At 42.6% G+C, this 13,101-nt stretch overlaps 1 protein-coding gene across 1 annotated transcript; it reads right to left on the reverse strand.

The window, feature by feature from the left end:
• Positions 1 to 4,355: 4,355 nt before the first annotated feature.
• On the reverse strand, positions 4,356 to 12,022 carry KRR1 (KRR1 small subunit processome component homolog). The gene is made up of 10 exons (XM_059816771.1): positions 11,935 to 12,022; positions 11,193 to 11,368; positions 10,547 to 10,681; positions 10,197 to 10,322; positions 10,017 to 10,100; positions 9,343 to 9,399; positions 8,671 to 8,841; positions 8,424 to 8,501; positions 8,211 to 8,304; positions 4,356 to 5,004 (listed from the first exon to the last, which is right to left on the reverse strand). The coding sequence occupies exons 1-10, from the start codon at positions 12,017 to 12,019 to the stop codon at positions 4,862 to 4,864; spliced, it is 1,149 nt and encodes a 382-aa protein (XP_059672754.1). The 5' UTR covers positions 12,020 to 12,022; the 3' UTR covers positions 4,356 to 4,861.
• Positions 12,023 to 13,101: the final 1,079 nt, after the last annotated feature.

Consider the following 13,101-nt stretch of genomic DNA (forward strand, 5'->3'; position numbering starts at 1 on the left):
CACACATGCAGAAGACAATGAGAGCACTTAAGTCGACTCATCCCTTCCCTGCACATGAGTTACTGGCAGCACAAAGATCGGTAGAGACATTGTTTGCATCCACAGGTGAAGTAGAAGTACAGAAATACCTTCTTCGTTGCAGGCAGCAGCTAGGAGAGCTGATAATCAGCTTTCTCATTGCTCAGAACCAGTAACTGGTTTTAAATTACCCATGTATTTTTTCAAAGTGGAGCGGTGTGAGCAGGATCTGGCGGGTAAGGGAGCACACTACCCAGGCAGCGCTGAGGCGCAGGCAGCTGGCCGACACAATTTCTTAGGAGGGCTGAAGGAGCCTGGCCCAGCCCCATCCAAGGCCCCAGGCAGAGCACGCACCTCTCTCGTTCTCACTGTGCTCTCTCCTTGGACGTTCCTCCAGCAAGATGCAGAGTAGCCTGGAGAAGTTTTTCATTTAAATGTTTTTCTAATAATTTTTGGACCCATGTGAGCTCCGCCATTTGCATCCTGAGGCAGGCTGTGCATTTCCCAGTCTCCCAGCGCCCTGGCACCAGGGGTACTTCTCTTTGCTTAGAATTTGTTTTTAAACACACATCATCTGTACTAAGACATAGTTTCACCTGTGTTTACACGTGATTATGTATGACTGCAATCTTTCCTGGGTTTTGTTTCCTTTTTTTCTGAGCATAGGGAGTTTGACTGCTATTTCAAACAGTAAATCATTATTTCCTGCTTCCCATGTATAGCAATTGTGTATTTGCAACATGATCTAAAGCTTAACTGCTGGTGCACAAAACACCCCCACATTCAGCTCCAACCTGAACAGTGCTGAGAAACACAATGCAGGGAAAGATGGCATAAAACTCCAAATAAAATCATGCTGTGCCCGTAGTTATGCCTTGAGTTCAACAGCTGCCAAGGGATGAGTCTCCTGGAACCCGCACACCTGGAGCAAGCAGAAAGCAGCAGGGAGAGCTGCTGTGCTCAGCTGGGCGGTGTCCTCTACCGACCACAGTCCCTCAGCTCGAGCAGAGGCTGGAAGGAGCAGAGCTGCACAAGCACATGGCTGGACCGTAGCTATCCTTATCTGTTCGGTTGCAGGTTTAGATGCCTCTGCACCATGCCCCTCTGCAGGGCACAGACACACACTGCTGTAAAGGAAGCCAGGAAGTTCCCCTTGCCGCCTTGTTTCTGCGGTCCCGTCCCTGCAGTACCTCTCAGTGTTTCTGCATACCCACTCCCGACCCCACTGCTGGGGTGGTTCTTGACTGAAAACACTGGAACTGGGACCCAAAGTTTCTCACGTTACTCGTCCAGGTAGTTAGCTGCTTGCAGTAGAATCATCTCATTGTCACAGCATTCCCTGAATAAAGAATTTTTCAAAATGCAATTTTGAAATGCAATTTTGGCTGGGGACAAAATTCAGAGTTTTGCCCTTGATATATCTTTATATTTAGTTTGTTGGCTACCAGAGCCTCCATAGCCAAGACATCACACTTGCAGACAAGAGACGAACAGTTTCTTTTCCACGCTCCCGTGACCAGGCTCCCAGTACCCATGCTGGCCTACGTGTGAGAAAGCCAAGCTCAGTTCTGTCTTCCAAACAGGGCAGATTAGGGTGTTTAAAAAAAAAAACCCCATTGCAAAAGCAAGGCCATGGGTCTATCTCTTAAAAAGAGCAGCTATTTTCCTCCTCACTTGTCTTTTTTGCTACTCTCTTTTGTGCAAGACCCAAGCCTCAAGCTTCACGTACTGCAAAGCACCATCTGAAAATGGGACGGCAAGTGGCACATGGGCAGCAGGACTTACCCTGTGTGCGTTCTCTTGCACAGGGCTCCCACCCCAGCACGGAGCCTGGCACAGCGTCTGCCCCCCTGAAGCCACGTGCAGTTAGATCCTACTACTGCAAAGAGAAATGCAGGAGAGGGAAGAGCATATGCTGCTGTGTCCAGGGAGCAAAAAAGAGCTCAGCAGGCATTCTCCCCTGCTTAGTTTAATCTGTGCTTGGTCTCCAGGAGAGTAAACAGAACGAACACAGAGCCCTTAAAGTTCAAAACATTCACAGCATTGTCATTTAACTATATACTTCAGCAGCTCTAAGGAAATACCATAGAAAAAGCTTCATTAAAAACTCTGTAAATCACTGGGGCTTAGGGGAAAAAACCCCAAAACTTTACAACATGGTATCTTTCAAACAAAAAAAGCCTGAAAGTCAAAAAGTTAAAGCTAAACAAGTACTGCATCTCATTTTAAGGACATCCAAAAATCCAGATACTTAACTCCTGATGATCAAACCACTTTGAGTTGTTTATGTTTATCTTATGGCATATGCCCATGAATTCCATACAATAAATGCAAAACACCGACACATAAATACAGCCTTTGGGTACTTTTTTGCAAGTCTGGAAACTCTAAAGTCAGTTTAAGGAGATAATTTGCAATAGTTCAAGCTGTTCTGAAAATACCAAAAAGACTTTTTCACCCTTCCAAATCCACTCTGTTTTCTATTCTTTACTTTTTATACAAGTGTTAGAACCATATGGCCATATTCTCTGAGAAAACAGGTGCAAAAAGCACCAACAGTGAGCCCATGCAGCCATTTACCATTCAGATACGGACTCTAAGCAGACAAATCCTTTGGTTTAACTTACCTACAGGAATATGAGTAGGCTTTCTTGATTTTCCAGTTTAAGTAAATAAATGTCCAACCAACAATCCCTGAGACCTGTCAACCATAACAACTGAAAAAGATTAAACACAATGCGCAGCCTTTTCACTCCGTAACAACAGAAGGACAAGACTCCCTGAAGTCTCTTAAGAGTTTTCCTACAGATAGGGATTTAATGCAAAAGCCACGTAGATGCCTCAGCCATGAGTCCTAGATTAAAAAAACACAATGGAAGTATACACACTTTAAGGCCTGGCTACCAGCAAGTTGAGCTATATTTTCCTGCAGTGCAACTTGGGCAACAGGCAGTTAGCTGATGCTGCTGGAAAACACTTTTGTAGGGTGCTTTCAGCTAGATGAGGTTCCTGAAATGAAATGCCAGCCTGCAAGACCGGCATAAGGCAACCAGCCCTATGCTTGTTTTTAAAACAACGAAGAGGGGAACACCTGTGCCAGTCCTCTGCAGTGAAAGGGGCCTCAGCCAGTCTAGATTAGAAGCAAGGACTCTCTCTCCCCTAATACACTCATGCTCCCTCCCTGGCTACAGTCAGACTCCTCCTTACTGGCTTCTAGCTCTGCAGACTCTTCTGTTGAAGCTTTCATTCGTGGCACCACACTGTGAGAACAGGCATTTAATCTCAAGTATTGCAGTCCTCCTGTTGAAGTTAGTCCTTTCACTATATGAGAGGTCTGAACTATCTGACTGGTGCAGAACTTAGGTCACCCCTGTACACCACCAACCACTAAAAACAAGGAGGGGTTTCCGGAAAGCTTTTTGCAGTGCTGGTATCACTAAACCCATCAGCTCACTACAGTTTCTGAGGTGGGTGTTTGTGACTTATTGATCATATTCTCAGTGAAGTATCTGTTGAAGTAGTATTTTCCTGATTGATTGATTCCACAAGTAATTAATGAACAATGCAGTCCCTAAAAGGATTAAGAGTGTTTTTTCCTTAAAAATTAAGTGCCAAGAAGTGAACACATAACTGAAAGGCACACTAAGGCTAATGGCAAGCATCTCAATGCATGCGTACTGGCTATTTAACCACATCTATTCTAAATGCTTATATATGCAAAAAAGGAAATGGCTGTGTTTTCACTTGCTAGTTTCAAATAAAAGGTTACTAACCTTAAAGCAGTGAGTTGCAACATTCTAGCATAATCATTTCCACTGCACTTGCAGCTGATCAAAATTGTAAAACCTGGCAAAAACACTCCAACACAATCATGAAATTGGTATGGCTCCACCACCTCCTAATCATTACATTTGCTTCTTTAACCCCCTGAAATAAGCAGCATCTACTCTTCTAGTGAACTTTATTTCATCACAATTTGCATTTTCAGGAAACTAAAAGCCTCTAGACTTCCTTTAAAAAAGGGCAAGTGCCTCAAAAAAAAAAAAAAAGAGGAACACAATTTCTTAGACTTTCTTGCAAACAAGAAATAAATTAAGACTATTTTTAAAGAAAGGTACCAAGACTTTATGCTTTCCCTGCAGCACATTCTGTGTGGGAAGACACTTGCTTTGTACCACATTCTGTCTAATAATTTCCAGGATAATGCTAATAAATGAATTTATTAATGGCATTCAATTAAGATTATGGTTTGTCCAATGCCCACATGAAGCTGTGAGCTTGTTTCCTGGAAAACAACATGTATTTTGTGCAGCAGATAACTAATTAAAGGATTTAAGAACAATGTATTAAAATAGTTTATTAACACCAAGACAAGACACACAAAAATAATCAGCTTTTAGAGAAACAAAAGCATAATACAGTAATAAATCTTGCCCATTTTGCAAAAGTTATCACCATTACTGAGGCTGCATGTAGTCTGGTAGTCTTTCACATAAGAATTACCTTAAACTCCCACTGAGTTCTCTGACCCTAATGTTTAACATCCTGCATCAAACTCCTAAATGTTTCTATTACGAAACCTTCCCTTTAGGCAGACGGGTATTATCCAAATACACTCTCTTAGTTTCTGAAACAACACAGCAGCCCAGATTTTCTTCACCAGTCTTGGCAGTTTTGCACAGCTGCTTCAGGTCCACTAATTAAAGTGTACTTAGGAAAAGAGAATGATCTTTCAACCTAGTCATTTCTTGTCCACATTATACTGACAGGAAGAAGTCTCAAATCTTCCAAGTGTGAAAATGTTCATTAACGTGGGAGAAAAGTGAGCATCTTGGGTACTGAATTACTTCTTGTTCTTTTTTTTCTTTTCATCTGCTGCCATTTTTAACTTGACTTCTTCCACAGGAAGTGCTCCTAATTTCTTCTTCTTTGCATTCTTTACCTTTTCCTTGATGGCTTCAATATCAATTTTTTTCTCAGTGGAGGCTACATAGTAAAAAATACACAGATAAAAGACATTAATTTTACTTTTTCTAAATTTTAAGTCTACAAGATGACTTCATATGTAAACACAGTAAGCTGCATCCTGTGGCATTGCTTAGGACTCATTTTATGTTCACTAATGATTTTACAAACTATTCTAATAATAATTTTTGTTCAAACTAGTATTATCCACAAACCTCTTTGAAGTCTGCTGAAAGCAGAACATTCATATAAAAAATGACATACAACTGCATTCGAACACAGATGCCACACTCTGCACACATACAAACTATTATCACCCACTCCTCAGACCACAGATGTATTCCTCCAAAATTAATACATACACACTCTCTTAGACATAGGCCTATTGGCATGGTTAGTCTCACATAAGAAGAGAAGAAATTAATCACTGAGTTTGTATACCCAGAGAACCTGTCATGGTATTTTGTCTTTCTGCAAGTAACTAAGGCGGTAAGATCCCAGACGTGCCTGTCCCGTCCTTATACTCTCTCCCTGGCCATCCATTAATGGCCGCTGTCAGAAAGAGGATGGGGAAGGGTGGGCTGGGGGAATATGATACAGATCCTTGACCCCTGCATGAAGACATTTGTAAGAGACTTCTACAGGGAGTGGCAGAGTATTTAAGTTAAACACTTAATGCTGAGCAACATGAATAAGCTACTCTTATGTTCATCCTGGTGATGGTATTTTATCTTCTGGGCATGAGTCGTGAGTTTGGATCTAACTCTCCCATCTCACACAGTTAATTCCTACATCTAACAGTGGATATCAGCTGTCCTCTTTGGATCTCATTTCTTTGCTACATACAAACTATTGCTGTCATTTGTTCTTGGAAAACTGAAGGATTTCAGGTCAAAACACACAGCAGCTAGGAAAGCACAGTATTTGAGATACAGTACAGTCAATAACAGGATTATTGAAAATTTGCTGCCATCACAAAAAAGTACTGTATCAGTGTTGCAGAAAACATGCTTTTTGAGAAACATGAACTTTTCAGTTCATAAGAAACTGTGTAATATATAGCATAATAATATGTAGGTTGTACAGTTAATACAAAACATACAGAGTATATCTATTACAATGAATGAATATGTAGTATAACCTATGAATCCAGAAAACTGAAGACTTGTTTCTCTAGTGCATAAAAACCCACATCATCTGAGAACACAAGTTCTTACTCTGCATATAGTGTGCTTTTACTTTAACTTTTAGAAAGGCTATTTACCCTATGTTAGAATCATAGAATAGTTTGGGTTGGAAGTGACTTTTAAAGGTCATCTAGTCCAACCCCCCCCCTGCAATGGGCAAGGACATCATCAACTAGATCAGACTGCTCAGAGCCCCGTCCAACCTGACCTTGAGTGTTTCCAGGGATGGGGCATTTATCACCTTTCTGGGCAACCTGTTCCAGTGTTTCACCACCTTCATCATAAAAAAATTTCTTCCTTATATCCAGTCTGAAGTTACCCTCTTCTAGTTTAAAACCATTACCCCTTGTTCTATCACTACAGGCCCTACTAAAAAGTCTGTCCCCATCTTTCTTATAAGCCCCCTTTAAGTATTGAAAGGCCTCAATAAAGTCTCCCAGAGCCTTCTCTTCTCCAGGCTGAACAACCCCAACCCGTCCCAACAGATCCACGTCTTTCCTGTGCTGAGGACTCCACAGCTGGACACAGTACTCCAGGTGGGGTCCCACCAGAGTGGAGCAGAGGGGCAAAATCACCTCCCTTGACCTGCTGGTCACCCTTCCTTTGATGCGGCCCAAGATACAGTTGGCTTTCTGGGCTGCAAGCACACATTGCCAGCTCATGTCCAGCTTTTCATCTACCAGTACCACGAAGTCCTTCTCAGGGCTGCTCTCAATCCCTTCATCCCCCAGCCTGTATTGATACTGGGGGTTGCCCCAACCCAGGCGCAACCTTGCACTTGGCCTTGTTGAACATCATGAGGTTCACATGGGCCCACTTCTCAAGCTTGTCCAGGTCTCTCTGGATGGCATCCTGTCCCTCAGGCATGTCAACCTCACCACTCAGCTTGATGTCGTCTGCAAACTTGCTGAGGGTGCACTTGATCCCACTATGTCACTGATGAAGATATTAAACACTACTGGTCCCAATATGGACCCCTGAGGGACACCACTTGTCACTGATCTCCATCTGGACATTGAGCCGTTCACCACTACCCTCTGGATGCGACCATCCAACCAATTCCTCATCCACCGAACAGTTCACCCATCAGATCCATCTCTCTTTAATTCAGAGAGAAGGATGTTGTGGGGGACCATGTCAAAGGCCTTACAGAAGTCCAGACAGACAACATATATAGTTCTTCCCTTGTCCACTGATATAGTCACTCCATCACAGAGGGTCACTAGGTTGGTCAGGCAGGACTTGCCCTTGGTGAAGCCATGCTGGCTGCCTTGGATCACCTCCCTGTCCTCCATGTGCCTTAGCATAGCTTCTAGGATCTGTTCCATGATCTTCCCAGGCACAGAGGTGAGGCTGACAGGTCAGTAGTTCCCAGGGTCCTCCTATCTACCATTTTTAAAAATGGGTGCAATGTTTCCCTTTTTCTAGTCACCAGGGACTTCACCTGACTGCCATGACTCTTCAAGTATCATGGGGTGGCTTGGCAACTACATCAGCCAGTTCCCCCAGGACTCTGGGATGCATCTCATCAGGTCCCATAAATTTATGTATGTTCAGGTTCCTCAGGCGGTCACGAACCTGATCTTCTCTTACAGTGGGAGGGAATTTGCTCCCCCAGTCCCCATTTGCAGTCCATCCACATCTTGTACCAATACTTACTTGTGGCATATAAGTTTTCAAGTAAGTATTGCTTTTGGGTTTCTTTTTCTTAACAGAAAAGCCATTTGAATGCAAAAGTTATGGCAGCTTCACTACAAGACTGAAAGTCAAAAACTGACGTAGTCAGAACAACCAATGGAGATGGCCGTCCTAGTATCTCCATCATGAAAATGTTCTACAGAGAACTGTCACTTTACAGGTACAGGGTTACAGGCTGCATGATCTTTCTACTGTTCCTGGCAACTCCAGGCATGGATTTAACCACTAGGAATTTTTTATATAACCTTTCTTATTTCCTACAGCTGTATCTCTCCAAAATCAGTCAGCCTAGGAATCAACAGCAGAAGGTTTTAGAACAGGAAAAAAAAAAAAAAAGGTTACCTTTCTTTGTTTTCACAACTGGCTTTTCCTTTGGTGGGATAAAAGCTTTATTTCTTTCCTCTTGTCTTTTCTTGATTGCGTCTGCTTGCTTTGCCTGAAGTTACAAATAAAAACGTCAATTATCAGTAGAGCAGAGCAAAAGGGACAAAAAAAAAATATCCAAGTCAGCAGCCAAATGCTTTTTAACTAAACAGTGGATTAGAACAACTTTACCTTTATCTCTTCCACTTGTTTTCGTTTCTTCTGTCTGTCTTTCAGGAAGTATTCACCACTTGCCAATTCTTTATCAATCTGCGTAAGACAAGTACCGAGAAGGTTTCAATAATTACGCGATATAAGCCAGATGTGTAGTATCAGGAAATCAAAACTTGACAGAAAAGGCCTCCCAACCTCTTGTTAGCAAGAACGAGATTTCAAGTCATGCTATATTCCTGCATAACCAAATAAAGTTTCAGCTGACCTGGCTTTCTGGCTGCGGAGGTGGGAACGGTGTGTACTCCTTCTTAGTATTTTTCTTCTTTGGCTCCTTGCGTTTTTTCAAGTTCTTCCGCTTGAACTTAGGCAAAAATCTTTCCCAACTTTGTGACCTCAGTTCAGGATCTTTTGATAATTCCCTTTTGATCATCAAAGTCTTCAGTAGTTTTAGAATGTCATAAAGAAGTTATTAAAAAACCCAGTATTACAGTAGTAGCCAAGAGCTCCAAACTACAAGTTTTACTAAAATTTCTTACAGTGAATATGCTACATCCAAACCTTCCACCTCTCACTTCAGTAAGAGTAGAGGGGTTCAATTACAAACAGCAGAACCAGAAAGATAGGTATGTCTCAAAACAGGGACAGAATGCACGGGAGAAGGTGCCTCAGCTTAAATGAGTAAGTATCAAGCAAATGATCGAATGGAGGAAGTTTATGCACAATTTTCCTTTGATGCCTTCTCAGATAATTTTAATATTATGGCACTATATCCTGGTAAAACAGAAGATATCAAAGTCAGGGTTTTTTTAAAGAAGCACACTACAGAAATTCTCGAAAATAGATTACCAGACAGAAACATGTACATTATTAACATTCAGCTCTCTGAGAAGAAACAGTACTTTCTTGTAAATAAAGATGCACAGTGGACCATGCTAACCTTAATGTTATATATGGGATGTATATTCTTCATTGTGTCCAGAACAACTTTTCTAACCTGTATTTAATAAAAAAGAACAGAAAACTCAGCAAATATTTCATATTCTAATCAATTACAATACCAGGTATACTACCATGCTTCCTCTCCCCCCCACCCCGAAAAGGAGCTAGATTTAAAACAGTGATGTACACAGCTAACTAGAAGACACAGCACTTCAGAAATATCAATAACACTGTCATCTTTCTAATACACTCCAACAAGCCCAACAAATATTACTTTCATGTCACCATGGATTTGCTTTTGACAAGCGTTCTTCTCCTACATAGTTACTAAAAACATTAGATGCTCCTTAAGGTTATATAACATTAACTCCACAGTATTTTCACTCTTACACCTCTTACCTAAAACTATAAAAATTCTTGCTTAAAAAAAAAAAAAAAAAAGAAAAAAAAAAAAGAGTATTTTACAAATACTTTACTTCCAAGACAGAAAGATCTCAGAGTCTAAACAAAATTCAGCAGCTAAGACTATGGACATTCGTGTAAATGTAGCTTACTAACACATAGCTGAAAAGTCCGTGAGATACTCTTGAGGTTGCCAGATTTTGCCTCTTGTCTGCCCTTGAGCTGGGCACAGAAGTATGCTACAGAAACTGCTCAGCTGCCTTCCCTTACCTCTTTCAGCCCACTAAAAGGTCCAAGAGCTGAAACAGTGTTTCCTTGCACCATAATATAACAGTTCGTTAACAGTTCCAGGGCCTACACCAAAAAAATAAATGAAGTAAGTGTAAAACTGAAGACCTGACACAAATTTGGGTCTAAAAATTTTCTGGTTACTACACCTATCGGACATACCTTCAGAGTAGATCCTTTTGGCCCAAGAAGTCGTCCTCTTCTTTTTATAAAAGTGTCTCTCTTCCTCACCAGAGAGCCTATTTTAATGATGTCACACGCAACGTCATCCTGAAGGATACGAACTGCCTAAAGAGACAAGAAGCAGGTAATAACATCTGAATACAAATGTATTATTCAGAAGTCAAGAGAACACTGCAGTTTATTCTTCTCACTTCACTTTCAGATATATTTACTTTAATCATATATTTCATTTTACTTGAATCACTTGAAAAATCCCACATTTTGAAAACGTACTATTCTGTAAGTATTATGATAGAATTTGCTACAAACTTCCAGGATTTAATACAGACCTGTTCAAATGGAACGCTTCTTGCCAGAAGTTTTATTAAATCTCTAGCCCTGATGATTGCATATGGATCAAAAGTCTTCTTAGTGGTAGTGACAGTCATGCTTCCTTCAATTAGATCCAGCATTGCATTCACATACTGCAATATTTGAAAAGAAATAGTGAATCAATCTCTAAATAAGAACCTCAGAATTCATCTTTGGCAGTAAGAAGTTAACAAGCAGAACACTGCATACTGAATGCAGATCCATTTTCCAAAATTCCTAAAGTGATTTTCAGCTTAAGGAAATTCACACACAGACATGCACAAAAAAGACTGAACATATGTGTCACAACGCTCGAACCACCACCTCCCTCGTTGCCTTGAATTCAGGCACAACAAAGTTGCCAGTGTCTGGGTGATGAGACACTTGCTGCTGCAAAGAGCTTTGTTGACAACATCTGTAAAGAACTGCAAGTCTGGCTACGCAGACTTTCACTGATTTTGATGCCAATAAAAAAAAGACACTACCAATTCTAAATGCAAGCACAGTAGAAATATACACAAATACAGTATCAGAAAAGCAACTTGCACTATTTTTATAAGCTTAAGCAACACCTGTATCTCCCAAAAGATAAAACATAGTATCACCATCAGGCAGTATGCATACATGTTCACCCAAGGCTTTCTGGACGAGTGGCCAGCACTCCTTCAAGTACGCTTCTCTATACTTAGGGAATAATGTTGCAAAACTGCTTTCTTCCAGCAGCCCTTTGGGATTATCTTCTCTTGTAAAGGCTGGCTCTTTCCATCCATCTGGCACAGTGAGAAGTTCAGATTCATCAACTATTATAGATTAAAAAAAAAAAAAAAAGTTTTTTCTTACTTTTTCATCAGTGACTATTTACATCTCGTCCCCTTTTAACTACAAAAGATATAATAACTGAAAGCAGGGACACAATGTTTCGTTTAATACTCTGCTAAATGTGTTCTTCATCTTGACTGACCTTAAAGCAGTTACTGCTTTAAGCTGTTTATTATTAGAAGAAAATCCACAACTGAAATATGCGTTGTGGATAGGATATTCTATAAGAACAATACAGAACATGCTGAGGCGAGCAACCAGAGTACTCTGAAGACGGGCGCACCACAAGGCCACCGCTGCGCGCCCCTCGCACCCAAGAGCCGCCTCTATCCTACCCCAGCGCCGCGGGCCAGGAAGCCGCCTGCCTTCCCCACGCTGCCTCTCGAAATCGCGGCCAAGCTCCTCAGCCCCCGGTTGTTTTAGGAAACCGGAGGAAACACCGGCGCCGGGACGGGGCACAGGCCCGCAGCCATGGGAGGACCCTCAGCCCGAGCGCTTCCCGATGAGCCGGCTGCCAGCCCTGCACGAACCCTCACCACGCCCCCACCTGTCGCCGCTTTCTTTTTGTTTTTCTTTTTTTGTTTGTCTTTTTGCTTCGGCTCGGCCTCGGCTGCCTCAGGAGGATCCGCCATGTCTGCCCGCGCGCCGCCACCACTCACCCGGCGCCGGAAGCGCCATGCGCCGGAAGGGGGCGGGGCCGGGGGCGCGGTGCACGCCGGGAGCGGTAGTCCCGGCGGGCGGAAGGCCTGAGGGGAGCGGGTCCGGCGGCGGTGATAGGCCGCGCTGGGCGGCCTGGGCGCACTGAAGCAGTTGAGCAATAGCTGTTAAGGCTTTGAGAGCGGCCTTACCACTTGTATTCAGAACTATACGCGTTTTCCTATAGGCCTGTCCTTCCCTGGGAGCAAAAAGGTGAAAATGAAGCCGGTGTGAACAGGCAGACATGTCTGCTCTGCCTCCCAGTGAGGGACAGTGATGGTCTCTGCTGTGTGGGTCACGGTGAATGCACTCAGCTGTCGGGTGTTGCAGGCTGCATGTCAGATCGAAAGATGTCCTTGCTGCTTGTGAACACAAAAAATCCCCACAGCTCTGCATCAGGGTTACTTTGTCCGAAGGTGTGTCTGCACCTGGGCGACAGTGGCTCCTGTGAACACAGCACGGTCTGTCTCAAGCTGACATGCTGCTGGAGCCCTAGGGTGGCTCTGCAGCCCCTTTTAGACCCTGTGCCTCTACTCTGAATACAGGCACAGACTCTTAAGAAATTTAATGGCACAGTTGAGGTGAGAAGATACACTGTCTTCTTTCCTGCCTCCTCTTTCATGTGAAACATCTTTTCCAGACACGCTCTTCAGCTTTGAATTTTCTATTGCTGTTATGCGATGCAAAGGAAAAAAGAACCAGCATCATCAAAATGTAAACTGAAGTACATTGATAAATACTTGATGTACTTCAGTGCTCATAACTAGAGAAAACATGTTCCTGATGAGACGTAATTATTCAGGTGAATAATGTAATTTAAGGTTCTCTGGGGGATGCTCTACATCCTCCTCCCTCCCCCTTCCTGTACCTGTAACTAAGCATTTTCTTCACTAAAAAATCAAGAACATGCCTCCTTCGCTCCCTTTTATGAGGACCATTAAAACCAGTGAAGAACCGGAAGAGACCTTTTGAGAGCAAGAACACCTGCATCTCTGAGGCAGGATGGCGTTGTCCTTGG

This window comes from Gavia stellata, chromosome 4 (genome assembly GCF_030936135.1).
Source record: "Gavia stellata isolate bGavSte3 chromosome 4, bGavSte3.hap2, whole genome shotgun sequence".
NCBI lineage: Eukaryota > Metazoa > Chordata > Aves > Gaviiformes > Gaviidae > Gavia > Gavia stellata.